The sequence below is a fragment of the Syngnathus scovelli genome, chromosome 1, assembly GCF_024217435.2.
Source record: "Syngnathus scovelli strain Florida chromosome 1, RoL_Ssco_1.2, whole genome shotgun sequence".
NCBI classification, from domain to species: Eukaryota; Metazoa; Chordata; class Actinopteri; order Syngnathiformes; family Syngnathidae; genus Syngnathus; species Syngnathus scovelli.
The window spans coordinates 28,870,094-28,890,525 of record NC_090847.1 but is presented as its reverse complement, the minus strand read 5'-3'; the positions used below and the strand labels follow the sequence as shown (position 1 = coordinate 28,890,525).

At 44.7% G+C, this 20,432-nt stretch overlaps 1 protein-coding gene across 2 annotated transcripts in view; it reads left to right on the top strand.

Annotated features, from left to right (window-relative positions):
* Positions 1–20,432, top strand: part of adam19a (ADAM metallopeptidase domain 19a) — a 33,351-nt gene that overhangs the window by 2,912 nt on the left and 10,007 nt on the right. For both annotated transcript variants that reach the window (XM_049745161.2, XM_049745169.2), the window contains exons 2-6: positions 1,024–1,103; positions 11,713–11,789; positions 15,538–15,619; positions 18,636–18,712; positions 19,474–19,660. In XM_049745161.2, the coding sequence (XP_049601118.1) occupies positions 1,024–1,103; positions 11,713–11,789; positions 15,538–15,619; positions 18,636–18,712; positions 19,474–19,660 (503 nt within the window). The remainder of the gene's footprint in view (positions 1–1,023; positions 1,104–11,712; positions 11,790–15,537; positions 15,620–18,635; positions 18,713–19,473; positions 19,661–20,432) is intronic.

Here is a 20,432-nt window from a genome sequence, read left to right as displayed (position 1 = left end):
TTGATTTCAGCCGAGGGGTTGTGAACGTTTAGTAAGTTAACAACTCCAATTGAAGTCACGAAATAAACTCCCGATTTATTCTCAGAACAAATCTGACCTTGTTTATTATTTTACAGATGAATTTATTGCGTGTGTTGTTAAATGTTGTTAAACACACAAGAAGAGAACCTTGAGCGGATTGATGGCGTTTTTTATGTTATTATTTTTTTTCGACACTGCAGCCCGCACTCGATGTCGTCGCCGATGTAGTCACAGATCGTCGATCGTAGTCGCGTCATTTGTATTTCATTTTTTTTCCGCTCGGTAAATCACGGCGAAGCTTAAGCGCGCCTAATGACGGCGGCTTCTTCCTCGATTCCTCCTCGCACGTTTGCTTAAAGCTTGCGAATTCAGCCTCTGAGCGGCGGCGGCGGCGGCCTCATTTCTTTTTAACGACTCCCCAAGGACGCGCCGCCGCCGTTTTGTCAATGTTTTCACTCGCTCCACTTTTCAGGAACTTGGCCTCCAAGTAAAATTTCTAGAATATATTTCTGCAAATTCTTTTTCAAATTCAAATTGTCTCGCCTCTCTTTTTTTTGTTTTGAGATTGCGTCATCCGCAGTTAAAGGTCACGCAAATAAATGTCAGGCCGCAAATGACGCGTGGGAAAACATTTCATCTGCCTTGAAGAAACATGTCCATTGACAATTTTTTTTTGTTTCTTTTTGATAAGCGCCGCACGTCTCCTTTTGTCACCCGTCCTTGTTGTTTAGCGATGCAAATGGAGCCCTCGGATTGTTTTGTTGCGTTTGTCAAACGCTCTCCCGCCTGACAACAAGCTTCCGGGCGCAGTGTTTGTTTGAACCACATGACTCAAATTCATGTCTGGAGATTTGTTTTTTGACCTGTCGGGGAGAAACTCGTGGTTCCTCTCAGCAAAAGCATTATTGTCTGGCGAGAATATAAAAGAAGCACAGAGATTTGTTTGCAAAAACAGACTTCGCTCTGTTAATGTATTTTTTTTTTGGGGGGGGCTTTCTGAAGGGTTACAGAGAGGACGGACAGTGACGGCAAGATGGCTCTCTCAAGGTCGAAACAAGAGGGAGGCCCACATCTCAGCTCAGGTCAGTCAATTCATCATCTGCTTCGACATATTTCAAATATTTCCCAAGCGGTGAGAATCTGGTTTTATTTCAAAGATGACCGGATGGAATCGTTGCTGAATCTTTTGTAGTTTCGGAGCGTGGCATAAATTCGTAGTTTGACGTCAAGAGCGCTTGCTTTTTTTTTTTTTTTTTTTTTTCTCGTAACTTGAGGTGTCACAAAAGCAAAAAATATATATATTAGCGGCAAATTTTTGGTTTGAATATTTTGTTGTTCGCTAGCTCCGCTTTTTGCTCTGAAACTTGTGCTTTTAGAGAACCTGACGCATGGTCTAGAAACCCATGTTGGAGTGTGGCTCCTCTAACGTTCACCACCTCGCCGGAACATGGAGAGCTTCACATTTTTTGAGGTGGCACTTGAAAAAGCTCTGGGACCCACAGAATTTAGACAAGAGCCACTTGAGCGGCTGCCAAAACTCAAGATGAGGTTAAGCAGGCCTTGGCCTTTAATTCACTTTAAAAAAAATGCGATTTTATTCGAACCCGCCCGCGCAACAGAGGACGCCATTGTTTGCTGAGCCGTTCCTCGGCCACTGCCCGTACGGACAAGACAATCGTGACGCCCGCCGTCTGCCAGGAAAGGACAATGGCGATGTCTATTGTCATTCACCCGACCCGGTCGCTCCGTCTGTGACTAATTCGGGCGAGTCCGCGGCGTTCCTCGCCAAACTCCAAAATGAAGCATTCGAGGCATTTCGCAACATTTGGGAATTTGCCCGTTGTGAGCCGCGCGATCCGTTATTGTTGACACGAGCTTGCTCGCGGGTGGGAAAGAATGAAAAGATGGCCGGGTGCCGCGCCGCGCCGTGCAGATGTCCCCGCTTCGGCCCCAGGACGGCCATCTCGGCAGAGGAGGCAATCGGGGAGGTTCCGTTGGCTTTTGCTCGGACTAGCTCGTCCACGGCGTGCGCCGGAGACGCGTTAAAAGTCGTTCAAGCGTGTCAGATGGCAAAATGTGGCACGACGTTGATCTCTTCTCTTATTGGTCACAAGAATGTCGTGCTTGGATTTGCTTTCTTTATGCTCAGCGTGTAGAAAATAATTTTCCCGCCATTATCGCGTCAAGGCATCCATTTTACAAATGTCCACATTTTTTATCCAAAAAGTTTCATCCAAAAGATTTCTTCACTTGAATAGATTCACAGACAGTTTTTATTTCTTTATTTTTATACTTCTATTTTTTGTTACATTTTGAAAAATGTTTTTTATATGTATTTTTTATTGAATCAATGAATTATTTTGCACTCTAGTGTTGACGACGTTGCTGGGCCAAGGCACGGGCGCATCCGAATGCCCAGCTTGACGCTAATGAATGGAACGGAGGAACCCAAATGGGAGCCATGCCCAGAAACGTAACGGCGCTCACGCGTACATCCGCGTCGCGGCGTCAGCGTGTTGGCACGCATGCTAACGAGTCCGAGCCGGGAGAAGAGATGCCAACTCGGCCGGCCGGGGGGCTGCGAGCGAGTCACAGCGTGTCTTAAGCGACTGTGACAAAAATCCAGAATGTTGAGTCGAGGACCCGCCACTAAATTCCAAACAAGTCTCGTCAAGTCTTTCATTGGGTAAAGGAAGTCAAGTAACTCGCAACAAGCTAACAACAACAAGCTACTTGAATTAGCGAGCCACACCGGATGCTCGCTAAACAATCTTGCGATTGTCGGTCGATCATTCATAGCCTTTAGCTTAGCTTTTAGCTAAACTAGCCTGCCAAGTCCTAAAACCGCCATCTGAAATCCGACTCGTGCGACCGGCTAAAACCGAAAAACAACGGTTGGCTGGAAGGGATCCGAACGGTTTTGTCTTATCTGGTTGTGTTTGAATGGAGGCAAAGCGTCGCATTCGTCACTGTTCAGCGCTAGCAACAAGGTCCTATCTCTTCGCCGCATGCCTCTAATGATGAGGCGATAAGTCAGCCCGCCGAAAGCGCCGTCGCCGGCCATCATTTACACGGGTGACATTAGCGAGTGCACACATGGCGTCAGCCTTTTATAGGCCGCCGTAAATTGGTCGTCGTGCTCGGACGCATTTGCTTGCTCGCTTGTGGAAAATGAACTTTTGCTTGCAATTGTAAAAAAAATATATATATTTATGTATACATGCGAAGAGTATACAAGTATACAGGATAAAATATTACATTGCAAGCAAGAAAACGCTCTTTGGCCAAATTTTTTTTTCCCAAATGGAACCTATTGCGCAACATTTCTAAGTCGGGCGCTCGTGCGCCGTCCTGATATACAGCCGAGACAACAAGATGCAATCCGGGGAATTCATTAATCCATAATTCATACTCGCTCGCCCCAGCAAGGATTGCCGGCTAATAGAATTCCACTGTGCAATTTACATGCGGAGTGTCGAAGGCGCCGAGAAATTGGCTCGGAGAAGATAATTTTTGCGCGTGTCACGGCTAATAGCTCCCTCAAAGAAATCCGGAGAAGCGCTTTTCTGGGCGAAAGTGATGCGCTCAAACAATCTCCACGGATGTGTTGGAATCGCCTTTGAAATGCTATTTTTAGTTCACCTTCATCCGTCTAATGGGCCGAGACTATTTTTGCTCTTGTTCGTCAAAATGTTTGAGTTGAACGTTATCTTCCGTCGTCTCTCAAGAAACCAAAGTAAGGCAAATAGCCGAGGACGTGTTTGTTCGTTCGTCACCCGACACGAGTACGGCCCCCCTCCCCTCCCCTCCCCCTCCCGTGCTTGGTCTACATCTGGATTTTGTACGCTCCTCTGACATTTCCGCTTGGCGGCAGTTGCGCAAAGTCAGCAGTGAGCCGCTCTGTGTGTGTGTGTGTGCGCGTGTGCGCGGCGTACTCGCCAAGTTCTCATTCATACCTTCACTTTTTGTCCTCGCTCGTCTCTTCACCTCGACTGTTCTCACCGGGCAGCGCGGATCGGCGCGTCATTGATTAATCGGCGGTTATCCGTCACAACCGCCGATTAATCGATGACGCGCGCGGAATGAATTTCACGCCGATGCAATTCAATTTGTGTCTCTTTTCTTATTGTTCCAAATCAGAAGCCGCGTTTAGATTTTGTTTGCCACCTTCAAAGATAAAGGAAAAAACAATCATGTAATAAATGGCTATATTAAAAATTTCCTGAATCCTTCAGCTATCTCAAAGTATGTCAGCGATATCAAATTGGAAGTAGGCATCCATCCGGTGAGTCATCCAAGGTCAGGCTCCCGGATCAAAAAAAAAAAAATCTGGTTACGCTTACCGCTTTTTGAAGTGTCACAAACAAACAGCGGGCAGGCATCTCTTTCACGGAAAAACACAAAGCTGTCCGTCTTATTTGAACGGCGTGGAAGCGGAACAAATACGGCGGCGTCTCTCGCACATCAAAGGAGCGGACGACCCGGATGTCGTTTTGTGACGGGGGGGGCGTTCATACGGCATTGAAGGAGAATAAAGTCGCCGCCGTCTCAACAAAAGCTCGCTTGAATATTTGTTTTGGTTTTCTGCTGTGATCAGCAAAAGAATTAGCCAGTGGGCGCAAGTGACCTCGCGACACAAATTGAACTTTTCCTGTCATGTTCCGGGAGGGGAGGGGAGGAGGGCGCGGTATTCTGTTAAAACTCGAAACCTTGGCAAACCCCCAACGTGGCGCAGACCGCCAGCCAACCCAAAACAGCATCGAAGGCGAACAATTGGGTGTTCGCTTTTACGGCCGACATCTGTTTGCTTCCCTTATGAGCATGATTGCGCAATAATAAACTGGCAGAGTGCTGCACATAAAAGCTCCATCTGGACACACACAAGTGATTCCACTCCCAAGCTAATTTTTCTTTTTAAAGCCGACATATTATGAATAATTGTTTTTGTGCAAATGGTCGGCCAGATGTGCCGGCGCTCGGTAACAAAGGCTAAAAGTAGTCGAGACAAAACGGAGGCGGCTCGTTCGAATCGAGAGGTGGATGGCGTTGGCTGAAAGCAACGTTGCCAAACACCCTTGATGACAAAGCGCACTCAAACATTTTTCGCTCTCACTCGAGTTGTTGAAAAGTAGAACCGGACGTAGCCGCAAAGGGGGCGGAAAGTAACACTTGTAGCAGCGAATTGTGTTTTGATTCAAACGCCGCCGACTCGCAATCATCTCCATTCCGAGCTCCTCGAGGAGTCTCGTTTTGAGCCCACCTTTGATCAGTCACCTCGTTTTGCCACCGTGAGACGCCAGACGTGACTCTGTTGCGCTTCGGGGGATACCACTTTGTTTCAAATGACATTTTAGGGGGTTGAAAAGTGAGCGGTGTGTTTTTGCCCGACGACGAGAGGAAGGGAGTCGACCGACTCGACTCGGGTGCCGATTCCAAGAAGTGGGTCAATGGCACGCACGCACGCACACACACACAGACACACACATCTGGGGCCCGCCCACCCTGTTTCGAAATTCAGCTCCGCGCTGTCACGCCTGACAAACATTTTCGATGTTGAGGTTTTTTGTTTCCTTCCTCTTAATCATGTCATCATAGCAGATCAGATTGAAATGAATAGTGAACCCCGCAAGTCCAACCTAGAACCCCCCACCCAAAAAAACCCAGCAAAATCATGCTTTTTAATATCAAACCTACATTCTAGTTTACAAAAACACGCAGTAATGACATCATTATGGTAAGTGAACAGTTTTTGTCGCAATTTTGCTTCAGCGTGCTGCTCCTTCTGGTGTGTGTACCTTGTCCACCAGGGGGCAGCATAAGAGACAGTAAAGTCATTCTTTCCAGAGGATAAATAATATACACCAGTTATGTTTCCTGAACCTAGCCCACATCATATCATTTCTTTTTTAATAAAGATAAAAAGCACAAGCAACAATTTCCAATTTGTTCGGTTGCCGCCCAAATTGAAGCGCTTTTTCAAGGCAGGCTTTTGTCATCTCGCGGGTCTCCCACAAAATGTCTCCTTTTTTTTTTTTTTTACTGGTGAAATTGATTGCTTTGTTGGCTTGTAAGAAATCGTAACCGCGAGAGTGAAATGAGCGTGCCTTGTGAGACGGATAATTGCCATTGTCCGCTTTCCAGTGACTAGATTTAAGATTGGCACGTTAATAAAGCTTTTCATTGCAATTTCATTTAATGGCGCGTGTTTGTTCTGCCAGGGAGAGCTATCATAGCCCTGAAAGGGATTGAATGAGTTGTAAGCAAGCGCCACGCCTCAATTCAAGGACTTGGAGGAAATGAAATAATGCTTTTCATTTGGGCGACGACCCCCTTGGACGGCACGAGGTGTGTGTGTGTGCGTGTGCGTGTGTTCGCTCAGAATGAAGGTGAGACTATATTCACGGGCTTCAATTAATAGCGCTCCATTTATATGGATTTTAAACGCATTGTCAATAAAAACTAAATATATATTGAAAGTAAGAACAATAAACAACAACAAAATAATGTATAGCCCATCATCTAGTGGCCAACAGTGGTATTACACCAAATGTAAATGGCCGGTTAAAAAAGCAGGATGACAGCAGTAGACGTTCAAGAACTGTCCAAAAAAAAAAAGCTAGGCTGTTCTACAAGTCGCCATTTAGTTTTTCTGCTTTCAAATTTGCACTTTAAACATAGATACACCATCTGGCCAGCGTTGGGATTACACCAAATAGAAATACATTATTAATTGTACAAAAAAACATACTGGGACTTTGATAGGCCTCTCACTACCGACTCGTTTTAGAATCGATTATTCTATCCAATGTTTCAGCAAAGACTGCGACCGATTTACGAAAAAAAAAACAACAACAACAACCGCCATTTAAATGTACGCCTGCTCGCAATTAGTGTGTTTCCGTTATAATTGCCGGCGCATAAACGGTGTTATTGTGCGCCATGTTCTCGCCCAAGGTCAATGCGGTGTCACGTATTTAACGCCCGCCGTGTCCTCGAGAGCAAGGCAGGGCAACATTTGAATGAAACAAAACCGTTAGCTTCGACTCCGATCCAAGTGACATCAAATTTTTGTCAGTCTGTGTTGCGCTAATGGCCATTCTGTAACTTTTGCACTTATTTTTTTTTTTGTATCTCTGTGTGTGTGACTCAACTGAAATCAAAATATTCGCGTTCAGCTTCTAACTGTCAATTTCCTGCCGAGCTATAAAAAGCAGCAGCTTGCCTTCCGCAGTTAAATAATTGTCATGCGCTACGACGCTTCATTTCACGCTGCAAAAAATACACCTGAAACTTCAGCGATGAACGAAGGAAGAAAGAAGAAAAGCTCTTTCCGGAACCCGAGCCTATTGAGAACCTGGGGGGGCATCCTTTCAGCATTGGTTTTATTGCAGATGCCCGTTCGATTCAAAACCTGAATCAAAACTGAATCAACGTCATTAGGAACGCTTTGTTCAAAGTTGTCAACTCACCAAACTAAATGTGAACTGAGCTCAAGGTTCAAACTGCCACATGGGCCGACACACACTCTTTTTTTTTTTTTTTTTTTTTTTCATTTTGCCACTTTTTCTTCCGAGCGGGACGTGTGATTCGTGGAGCCGGGATTAGGTGGAGCGCATTAAACATTCAAAGGCATTCCGTCTTGAAGGATTTTGGATTTGTGTCTGATTTCAAACGGGAGCCATCTTGTACGAGCCAGCTCGGGCGATAATCTCAACGTGCGAGTGTCGTTTTGAACGATCCCGATCGGCCATTCCCTTTTCCCCGTTTTGAAGTGTCGACTTTCCGTGGTCTAAAGTGCACGGCTGGGGGCGGGGCTTGTGAGAAGCGCCAAGATGGGGGGGGAGCAGGGGGGGGGGTAACAACGTTGACCTAAATCTGGCTCTCATTAAGATGGCCTGCACATGAGGCTCGAAAGAGCCCCCCCTTTCCTGCTGGTCTTCTCCCATTCAGTCTGTGGCCTCGACATGTTGTATTTATTATAACCACTCTTGTCTCTTCCAGCTTTTACATTTTGGGGTGGGCCTTGTGTGTAGTGTGTGTGTGTGTGTAAAACAGAACAAAAAAAGTCCCGTAGTCGCTGACCTGCAAAAAAAAAAAACAAGTCTTCCTTTGAAGATTCTTGTTCTTATTTTTCTTTTTTTTTTTTTTGACTGTTTAGCAAGACAGAGACGCTTCTTCCATTTCCGCAGCAATACTCGCCACGTCAGGTACGCATTTAGGAAATGCAAAAAGGTTGCCTGACACATTTTTCACGATGGAAAAACAATTACCAAAGGAATGAAAGCGCTCCGAACCCGACTGTAGGAAATGATGACGAAGCGGAGCAGAAGGAACGCGACGACTTCTGGAAGAGCAATTTCCGCCGGGCCGACGACCCAAATGCAGCCAGGCGGGAGAAGAAGACCTCACTTGAGGTCATTCATTTCTTTGCTGGTGGTTTGAAGACGACAAAATATTTGCCTAAAGGAGGAAAAAGCAGCTAGGTTGACAAATGGTCCAATTAAACCGAGTGACCGACCGCTCGGATTCGGAAAGTCCAGATGGCCTCGTCCAATCCCGAGCGAAACAATAGCTAGCGCTCCAGTCTTCAAACCTCCTGCCCCTCGCCGATAAGGACTCCCTCCTTCTTAAGCGTATCAGCGCTCGTTACCTGCTGCCGAGATGGCGTTCCCGAGGGAATTCCGCTCCCCCCCTTCCCCCACCCAGCGCTCGCGGCTTCAGAGGGCAACATGAAAAAGTAGCGAGACGATACGCACTCATCCAAGTTTGGAGTCGAGAGATTCACCACCGCCGGCGAAGCTGCCGAGCGGGCCTCTAAATCCGCACGCTTGATCCCGCCCGCCCGCCTCCGGCCGTACGCTCAACCTTAAGTAGCTCTTAATGGCTACCTTGCCCATCGAGTCGGGAGAAGTTCAAATCGAATCAAAACTTCAAATCCAGCAGCTCTCTCCAGAACCAATCCGGCACGAAGCTCCAGGCCGAAAGCAATTGAGTCTTTGGTTTGAGACGGTTTTTGTCCACCAGCCTCACGCCTGTCCGCCATCTTGTCTTCTGCATCTTTCTTTCTTCAATCGGAGCCTGAAAACACTTTCAATACCGTATAACGATTTCCCAATCGCACTGTGACGGATCTCGGTAAATACAGGCGCTACCGTTTGCCGTTCGGGGGAAAGGGGGCGGGGCTTCTTGTGTATCGGCGGGATGCATGTAATTAGCCTAGCGCAGGTCTCTGGCACGTCAAAAGACGGCGGGAAACCTGACGGAAGCCGTTCGCGTCTGTTCGCTCGCGCTTTTGTTTGACGATCGGCGCCTTCTCAAATACGACACAAACATTCCGCCACATCGAAACAATGAAATCGTTTTTGTTATTCTGATTTTAATGACGCTACTGTACGCTACGCTAATGTTGATACCTCAAGGTCAAAGTTGTTTTTTTTTCAAGGTTCGTAGCCACCAAACGTTTGCCGTTCATTCCGTTTTGACTGAATACGATATTTCACCAGCAGTGCAGCATTTCCAAAAGTAAATTTGTTTGATAAAGCTCATTCGTGCTCATTGCTTTGCTTCTGATTGTTTGTGACATTCTCATCCCTCTTTCAATCACGGCCAACCGGCGTTTCCCTAGCAACTAGCTCGCGAGCTAAGGTCGGATCTCGTCCTCGCGAATCTCGCACGTGATTGGATTTTTTTTTTTTACTCTCGACCCGGGATTAGTTGTAAGTGAACAAGACTGAATCTGTTTATGCAGATGTTTTGTTTTGTTTGGAGCGGAGCACAGGAAGGAAATAATAAGCTGGCGGCGGTTTGACAGCAGCGTTTTTGCTAATGGAGCCTTCCTCCCAATTCCTGAAAGCAAATGCCTGTCACTTTGGCGGCCTGCTGTCTCACAAGCAAAAGCTCCACGCCACTTTAGCCCGGTCCTCGGCCACGCCGCTTGACTGACCGGGAGAAATTGGAGCCGTGAAGAGCGACACTTCTTTTACCTCCCGCTGGCCTACTTTCACTCGGGGAAGGCGCGCCACGTCACCCGTCGTAAGATCATTTTCACCTTTATACACGGTACAAAGTCCGTTTCAGATGATCGCTATAAACTGAGAGATGATTAATCTAAAATTTTAAATGCCTTTCAGGATGTGTGTGTGTTTTCCTCGGAGGGAGACAAAATTAATCTGTAGTTCGTTAAGAAAAAAGAGGCGTGAATAATAAAATATTAAATAATAAATATATATCATTAGTATATTATTCTTTTTATATTGTATATAAATATAAACAAATCATAAAATTATAAATATATATATGTATAATACAGAAATATAATTATATTATATATACTATATATAATAAATCAACGGGGGAAAAAAACGACACTGGATAAAGGTTCTTGCCAGGAAGATGACAAATATTTGATTAGGACAAATATATTGGGCGCTAGTAAAATAGCTCCACGTAGACTTTGTCTCTCTTTGGCCAAGAGAGCAAATTGATAGCTGATGTGTTTCAGCGTTTGTATTTCCTCTCTCTCTCACACACACACACACACATGCATGCACACACACACACACACACACGCACACACACACACACGCGCGCAGGCACTTTTTCAATCCCAAATTGTGTCTGGCGCTCCCCTATCACGATGCACCCTGGAAATGCCAGTGTCACTTTGAGTTCTTCTTATCAAGCAAGTTCCCATGTAGCAAAGAGCATTCGGAGAGAGTAAATGCGAGACTATCACGATGTTCCCCGCTGAATACTCTCCGGGCCCTCTTCAGGCACATTTATTTCAGTCTTTCTTGATATTTGTTTTATTTCTACTTGTGAATACATGTTTCGTGTTGCACGATTGCACTGTCCAAAAAAAAAAAAAATCCTAGTTTGTGAACTCCTCTTCAAATTCTGTTCCTGATTCTGATTCTCTTCCTGATTCTGATTCTCTTCCTGATTCTGATTCTCTTCCTGATTCTGTTTCTGATTCTCTTCCTGATTCTGTTTCGAATTCTCTTCCTGATTCTGTTTCTGTTCCTAATTCTGCTTCTGATTCTATTTCTGATTCTGTTTTGGTTTCTCGTGCTTCTGATTCTGTTTCGGATTCTCTCCCTGATTCCGTTTCCGAGTCTCTTCTTGATTCTCTTTATGTTCTTCATTCTCTTCTTGATTCTGATTCTCTTCCTGATTCCGTTCCTTGTCCTGATTCAGTTTCTGATTCTCTTCCTGATTCTGATCTGTATGAATTCCACACCTTGTATCTCTGTCCTTGTCTGTTTGAGCATCGAGAAAATCTTCCCGCGCCATCCTTTTAAATCCTCCATCCAATTTCTCGTCTTCTCGTTCGGCAAGCTAATGTAATCCGAACGAGGCGGAGTAAGTGCGAGGTAGAGGCAGCTTTTGCGCCCGGCGTGTCACGTGTGGGCGTCCGAGGTTGAGGAAGATTAAACCTCTTTTGTCGTAACAGCGGCAGAAACGCACACAAAAAGACCAAGACTTGAAAAGCTTTTGCATGATGTGTGCCGATTCTTCGCCTCACGCTCGTTATGCAAAATCAATCAAATGAAACGACCTTGACGTGCAAGTAGAAGCAAAAAAGTACGGTGGTCCAAAAACACGCTCTAATCCTAAAAGCTGACCTTCCTTGGATTTTTTTTTTTTTTTTGTTGCCTCTGACTGTGGAAATGTTTCTTCTTACTCCAACAGGATGAACGGCCAATTCGAGGGGAAATTGTGCTTTCCTCCGATGACCTCCAACTGGTGCTGCAAGTGGAACATAACCGGTAACCGCTTTCACTTTGACGTGTAGTTTAAAGGTGCCATTTTGTGCTCTTTTTTTTTTTTCAATTGAAGAGTTCCCGGGTGCTTTCACAACATTTCTGTTTGAGACATTTAAACGGCCCTGTTGAAATACTTCCAACTTGAGCCGGTAACAAATCCAGAGACGGCTTCTGAGCAAATGCCGCGACTGAAGAAAGATCTGTTCGGCGCAGACAGAAGCTAAAATGCAACTCGAGCGTCTGTAGTAGTCGGACGTAAAAAAAAAAAACATCTGAACGTGAAGAATAACACATTGAGGTGGTGAATGAAAAGTGGCACGCACGCACATGCCGACGTGGCAGGCTCCAGTTGCTTGGAAACAAATTGACGCATGGCGAGAAAGAGGAGACAAAGCGGCCGCTTTCCGGAAGCTCGGACAAAAAAAAAGTTGGCTTTTGCCGAACAACAGCTGATCGGACTTAGTCAGTGTTAGTAATGAGGAGACTTCCAGCAAAATGGCCAAGGGGGCATTTAGTGTTTGTTCATATTTGGCACTGCTTGCTAAGCTACCAAACAGCTGCTCGTTCAACTTTTTCACACCGCTTCGTACGTACGAGAGGTTTTACAGAAAGCCCAAGCTGTGTTTGTAAAAAAAGACAAGCGGATGTGATACAAGTGAAACGCTTTTTTAAAAAAAAAAAAAAGTGAAATGTTATATTTTATTTTGAGCTAACGTTGCGAAAAGTGCATTGCTAAAAATGCTAAAAGCTAACTTTTTTCCTTTTCTTTTTTCTTTTTTCTTTTTTGCTTTCTTTATTCCTTTTTCTTTTTTTATGTTCCCTACAAATTTTATTTTAAGCTAACGTTGCTAAAAGTGCATTGCTAAATATGCTAAAAGCTAACTTTTTCTTTCTTTTATTTCTTTATTTCTTTTTATTTTATTTCTTTTTCTTTTTTTATGTTCCCTACAAATGGAAACGTGACAAAAATATATTATATTATATTATATTACATTACATTACATTATTATCTGGCCCGGTACCTGAGGGGGTCCAAGCATATTTCAGGGTGGGCCAGTCCCGCCTCGGCTCCCCCTCTAATGTTTTAAAATCGTATCTTGGCCTTCGCTGCCGTTTCCGCAGCTCCGATCTTTCCAATTCCGACCAATTTTGCAAAGTCATTGTGGATTTTTACAGCACATTTGTTGTAATGGAAAGACTGCGAAACATTTTGAGCCAGGATTTGTTGAATTCTTTTTTGGGATTGCCATCAAGACCATCAGTCAAAGTTTTTCTTTCCTTTCCCCAACAGGGAAACGTGTCCTAGATAAGCTTAATATATTGACACCCCAACGTGACCAGGTGGGAATTGGGACTCCTGCGAGAATGCGGAAAGCTTTATGGAGCGCCATCCGTCTGTTTTAGTAGCTCGCTTTTCTTCATTGATTTCTTTTTCAAACCCGAGGAAATGATTTGTTTGAACTCGGCGTCAGCCCCACTGTGTTTCCACTTTGTGATTTCAAATCAAATACGGGCTTTGTTCTTCTTATCGCAGTCTATTCCGGCTCTGGATGACATGGCTGTGATGATGACTGGCAGCTCCGAGTCAACAGCCAGTCAAAAAAAAAAAAAAAAAAAAAACGGATGAGCTTTCGGCTTGCGGGATGTCGGTCCTGGGAGGGAGGGGCGGAGAATACTGCAGCAGTGAAATCAACCAAAAAGATGTTTTTGAGTCTTGATCATTAGCATTAGTATGATTAATGAATATTATTACTCTCTATATATATATTTTTTAAATATATTATATCAATATTAAATAAATAATGAATAAAAATATGAAAATAAAAGCAAAAATATAAAAACATAGAAATAAAAATACATAATAAAAAATAAGCATAGAAACAAATATATAATAATATTTCATCTAGATTTAACATTTATTTTTGGTTCAGTTGAAAAACTTTTATTAATATTTACAATCATGAAATAAATAAAAATATAAAAGTAAAAACTTCAAAATAAAAATATACAAATGTAAAAATAGTTCATATAGATTTAACATTTCTTTTTGGTTCGGTTGGAAAAAGTAACGTCAAGACACGAGTGTACTTGAGAGAACTGACGGGCAGTGGCGAAGGGCAAGTGGCGTCCGTTTGAAACAGACAACAGGTGCTGCGGCTCGGCTGACGTCGAGCCCACGCCTCTTCCTGTCAAGTTCACAGCGTCGCCATGCGTCTCGTTCACGGTCCGCCTTAAAGAGCAGGTGGGCCTCATCGCTCACAATGTGACCTTCTGAAAGCAATTGGCCGCGACGGGCCGCCGGCGACGCGCCGACGTCCTGCTGGGCCCGCTTGCCATCTTTCATTTGCCAGCCCCTCCCCTTCCCCTTTAAGTCTCAAATATCTGGCCAGAGCAAATGGCACCTCGCTTACCTTCTCATTTCTCCAGAGGCATTTAGTGTGATAAAAAGAAAAACGGCCAGAGACCTGCTGCTTTTTTTCCCCCTATTTATTTATTTTTTTATTTTTGAACGGATGACTTCTTTAAGCTCTCAAAGTGTTTGTCTGGGAGCCTTCCACTTGGCGAATTCTCTGCATGCAAATATGCTCCACTGGCACAATCATGTGCCTTGAATTAACAATGATGAAATGATGCTACTCTTGAAGTCAAGAAAACATGTCAGGCGTGTTTTGAACACCTGACGACATGTCTGACATGTTTTTCTGGGGCCTTAGTCAAAGATTTTGAGGGAACAGGAAACAGGAAAAGCATACTAGAACAGTTGAAATTGAGGGTGTGCACACATATGCAACTACATTATCTCACTTGTCTATTATTACCTCACTTTCTAAGGTTTATTTTCAATTGAGTTGAGCAGGTTATACTTTATTCCTGTTATTTTATAGAGCACAAAATCTGGGATTTGACAGGGGTATGTAGACTTTTTATAGCCACTGTATTTAAAAAGATGAGACTGTTTAACAAACTATTTTTTCTCAGTATGAAAGTGTGAAAAAGGTCTAAACCCAATTTTAAAAAAAAAATCGGTTAGCATCCCCAGCTGGGCCTGTCCAAAGAGGGCTTTGTATTCCAATTTCACTCCAGAATAAAATGATGATAATTAACTAATAAAACAATGTATAAAAAATTAATAAAATCCCTTTTGGTCCCTTAATATTTGTATTGTGTTAGTAAAAAAAAAAAAAAAAAAAAATCGGAGACAAACTGACAGTTTTGTTTTTTAAATCTAATCCTTTATGTTTTTTCCCCTTCTTTCTTCTTTTTAACTTCTTTAAGGCCAGCCTGTGAGCTTTCTGGTGATTTATTATTACTTTTTTTTAAAAAGAATAGCGGCCGAAAAAATAAAACCATGCAATCTTTGGCTCCTCGTAGAAATGCTGCAAGCTTTAATTGGGTCTCTTCACCCCGCTTTAATTAAAGCAGCAGTAGCTGCCGCGCCGTTTGTTGAACTCGAATGCACACAAGCCTTTGCTGGATGGACGGACGGACGGACGGACGGACTGACGGGCTTTTATCCGTAGCAACAGCTGGCAAAGAAAGGCCAACTGCTAGCAAAGCGGCGCGACTTGCTATATTTAAGAATCGGCATGTGACGGGTCCGACACAACGGCGTGTTTCAGTCACAAATGTGTGACGCGCACCTCGTGAACACGGCGGCCGTTTTCAAAAGGCGTCTTTATCTGCGTTGCCGCGGGAGACCCAGTCGGGCCTGAGCACTGAAGTCAACCGATGTGTTGTTGTTTTCTTCTAGTGAGCTTTTGGGTCCAGATTTCAGCGAGACCTATTACACCGACGACGGACAGCCGGTGACCGTGACCGGCGGGAATTTCACCGTAAGTAAATCCAATCCAAAGTGTGTCTTCAAGCCGTCATGGCCGGCCGGGCCCTCGTACCTTCTGTTTGATGGCCACTCGGCAAATTGACGACACGCTTATCCGTCCCGGTGGGCGGCATTTCTCAAATTTGGCCTGCGGCGTGTTGGCAACTTTGACGGCATCGCTTGAGTTGGTTTTTATCGTTGATGTCATACTCGCATCATGCGGCGCAGCCGTCTTGTGAGCGCACGTCGGTTGGTTTCGAGATTCGTTGTGAGACAGCGCTCAGGAGATAACCTCTCTCTCTCTCTCGCTCTCTCGCTCTCTCTCGCTCTCTCTCGCTCTCTCTCGCTCTCACACTCTCGCTCTGTCTCTCTGTCTCTCGCTCTTTCTCTTTCTCTTTCTCTTTCTCTTTCTCTCTCTCTCTCTCTCTCTCTCACTTTCTCGCTCTCACACTCTCTCTCTGTCTCTCTGTCTCTCTCTCTCTCTCTCTCTCTCTCTCTCTCTTTCTCTCTCTCTCATATCTCTATCTCTCTGTCTCTCTCTGTCTCTCTCTCTCTCTTTCTCTCTCTCTCAATCTCTATCTCTCTGTCTCTCTCTGTCTCTCTCTCTCTGTCTCTCGCGCTCTCTCTCTCGCTCTCGCACTCTGTCTCTCTCTCTCTCTCTCTCTCATATCTCTATCTCTCTGTCTCTCTCTGTCTCTCTCTGTCTCTCTCTCTCTCTGTCTCTCGCGCTCTCTCGCTCTCGCACTCTGTCTCTATCTCTCTCTCTCTCTCTCTCTCTCTCTCACTTTCTCGCTCTCACACTCTCTCTCTGTCTCTCTGTCTCTCTCTCTCTCTCTCTCTCTCTCTCTCTCTCTCTCTCATATCTCTATCTCTCTGTCTCTCTCTGTCTCTCTCTCTCTGTCTCTCGCGCTCTCTCTCTCGCTCTCGCACTCTGTCTCTCTCTCTCTCTCTCTCTCTCTCTCTCTCTCTCTCTCTCTCTCTCTCTCTCTCTCTCTCTCTCATATCTCTATCTCTCTGTCTCTCTCTCTCTCTCTCTCTCTCTCTCTCTCTCTCTCTCTCTCTCATATCTCTATCTCTCTGTCTCTCTCTGTCTCTCTCTCTCTGTCTCTCGCGCTCTCTCTCTCGCTCTCGCACTCTGTCTCTCTCTCTCTCTCTCTCTCTCATATCTCTATCTCTCTGTCTCTCTCTGTCTCTCTCTCTCTGTCTCTCGCGCTCTCTCTCTCGCTCTCGCGCTCTGTCTCTGTCTCTCCCTCTCCCTCTCTCTCTCTCTCTCTTTCTCTCTCTCTCATATCTCTATCTCTCTGTCTCTCTCTGTCTCTCTCTCTCTGTCTCTCTCTCTCTGTCTCTCGCGCTCTCTCTCTCGCTCTCGCACTCTGTCTCTCTCTCTCTCTCTCTCTCTCTCTCTCTCTCTCTCTCTCTCTCTCTCTCTCTCTCTCTCTCATATCTCTATCTCTCTGTCTCTCTCTGTCTCTCTCTCTCTGTCTCTCGCGCTCTCTCTCTCGCGCTCTGTCTCTGTCTCTCTCTCTCCCTCTCCCTCTCCCTCCCTCCCTCATCCCCCTCCCTCCCTCCCTCCCTCCCTCCCTCCCTCCCTCCCTCCCTCCCTCCCTCCCTCCCTCCCAAAGGCAGCCTAAAAGATGAGGCTGCATTACTTCTTGGATCATCCAGTCCAAAAAGGACAAAATGATGTTCCGCTTACAAGGCAGAAGATTGAATATTCTCCACCTTCTTCTCCCTTCAGCACTAAACTGATTTGGCCCGGACGCAAATTCGATTAGGACTTCTGGGCTTTGTCTTCCCACTTTTTACATCTGTGGTCCTGAACAGGACTCAACAGTTTTGAATTATTATTATTATTATGTCGTTTTGTTGTCATTTGATTATTATTATTATAATGGCATTTTATTATTATTATGTCTTTTTTTTGTTTGTTTTTTTCTCAAGATCCACTTCCCCTGCATTGTTGTGACAAACATAAACAAAAATGAGTCCATTACAATTTATAGGTGATGCTATGGGCAAATTTCATAAGGGAAAGAAAATGGAGCATTTTATCGCCCCCTCTCCAAATTGCACGCGTTTGCGAATCGCAAATGACATTCTACTCATCGCTCGGTCCCGGTCGGGTCCGGAAATCAACTCAAAACAGCCTGCGAGAATGCGTCTCCGTTTGGATGCCACATCTGCCCGTCTGCGTCGCACGCTGGCAGGAGTTCATCGCTAGATGTTGCCCCCCCCACCCCCACCCCTCCCTCGCTGACAATTAATTTGTATGTCCGCTATAACCGAGCTGGAATGAAAGAGCTCATTTCACGCTCTGATGAAGTGACAATTTAAAAAAAAAAAAAAAAACAACATCCAACCCGCTTGCATAATTTAAACCTGCCGGCGATAAAGTCTCCTTTTAACATGAGCAGCCGGTAATAAGGGCCAACGTGGGCGCTTTTGATTCTTTTCCGCTCGGGCGAGCGTCGACATCGGCTTGTTGGCTTTGAACTGGATGTCACGTCAAAAGCGGAAAATGTTAACACTCCATTACGGCGATTTGGAAGCCAACGAGCGTGTGCTCTTTGCTTTATGCTCAGTAAAGCAGCTCGGCTCGGACCGAGCGAGACCTGCAGTGGCAAATTTGTGGCAGGAGTCCGTCCTTTGCCGGCGGCTCGCAAATATTTCACATCAAGCGTTCCCTGCAAAATTGCTTCGGGGTGTTTGTCCCCAAAAAAAAAAAAAAAGAAAAAAAAAATGAAGTCGTATTTTCTCCCATACACATGGTGTTGACATCGGCGATTCCAGCAAGTACGAAACTACATTTTATTTCATTTCATTTTTATTTATTTATTTGTTTGTATTTTTATTGGTAATGACATCTGCGGTTCCAGCAAATATGCATTTTATTTTATTCATTTAATTGTAAGGACGCAATTTATTTATTTATTTATTTATTTATTTATTTATTTATTTATTCCATCTTCTATCCACAGGGGTTTATTTATTTATTTATTTGTTTGTTTCTTTCTTTCTTTCTTTTTCAGGATCACTGCTTCTATCACGGAAATGTCAAAGGTCATCCGGATTCCTGGGTGGCCCTCAGCGTGTGCTCAGGTGTCAGGTGTGGACAACAAGCTAATGCTATTTTATTTTTATTTTTTTTAACTGTCCAGCCACTGTTGGCTCTCAGGGGGATATGAGACAGTTTCACCTTAGTGAATATTTCAAGAAGGGAAGGAGACGTGCTTGGTATCCCGACTGATGCGCATGCAAATTGGCGACTGTTTCCCTGCTCAGGTGCCGTCTGCGGGATTATTCTTCACTTTTGAAGAAGAAGATCCTCATTAATCCTGACAGACTTTGGTCCTTGAAAATGACTCATCTGATACGCTCAAGCCAGGGCTGCTCAAACTTTTGAATATTTCGATTAAAAGAAAAAAAAAAAGTTTTTACGAAGGCCCGACCGATTCATCTCGGCAAAGACAAAAATTGGAATGCTCTCCTGCTTTGGATGACGATTTTCTTTCCCGTTATGAAGTTAAACGAATACAATGTATTGAGAAATGAAGGATTTTTTTTTCAAATCCATTGTAATTTGATTTTAAATAAATGTAAATTATTTTAATGAATCCGCTGATGAATCAGTTATTGACATTTTGGGCTTCAAAAATCTGCATGAGTCGGTCGGGCCTTCCTTTCTATCCCAACGACTTGGTTCTCGAAGTAGCGACATCCTCGCCAACGTTCGCCCAAGTGTTGCTACAAACAAGACATTGGTTTTATTCCTCAAAAGTCGATTTCCGCTCATACTTTTCCGTTTGAAAAGTCAACTTAGAATTGAAGCATTTCAAAGTTGATGACGTTTTCCTCCCGTCGCCGCAGGGGCCTGATCTCGTTAAATGTGAGCAGCAGCTTCTACCTGGAGCCACAGGCGGGCGCCGATCCCCCCCTCCTCCATTCCTTGCTCCCTGCCCAACAACTGGAATTGAAAGGCGGCGATTGCGGTCACGGCCGTCACCACGCGGCGTTTGACCACGTGTCCGACTTCCTCCGACTGCATCATTTAAGGGTCAGCGTTAATTAACTCAATCACTGTCAACCCAGTTCATATCTTTGACCGTCAATGGAATTGAATGAGTTAAGAAAAAAAATGGATGCAGGCCAAGCCATCACATTATCACTTATATTCCAAGACGGCCGTTGATTTTTTTTTTTCTTCCTCCTGAAGAGCTCTCCGGGTGGTGCTTCAACTATTTGATGTGTCTTCACAAAGGAAGATGAATTGAACGCAGCTCGCTTAGCCTCGCATCTACTCTCCCCCCCCCCCCTTCCTGCCATCATTTGTCTTGAATGCTTTGTGTATTTTGGTTCTAATTTATTCTCCCATATTTGGACCATCAATCACTCGATGGGTCCACATCATTAGCCGAAGCGCTCTTAGCTCTCCGCCGGTGCACCATCCATCCATTTCTTTCTCATCCTTCCGGTCCCGACTCTCCATTTTCCCCACCCGTGCTGGCTTCCTATTAACCAATCTGGTTCGGAGTGCTAAACTAATCCCGCTTTGGGTCCGGAGGCTTTTTTGTTTGCTTCTTTCCCGATAAAAGATTGCGATGCCCTGTTTGTCACGAGAGATACAGGCCAGATTCATTCTATGATATCCAAGAGACTGATTAATTGAGGTTTGGAGTTGCTTATAGCCACTGGCAGATAACGGCAAAGCACTTAAAACGAAGAGGATCATTAAAAAGGGACTTGTTTATTGATTGATTTACCGCAGTGTGTAACAAACAGCACAGGAGCAGAAAAGCATCCAGCACGTACACAATCAGAAATGACGC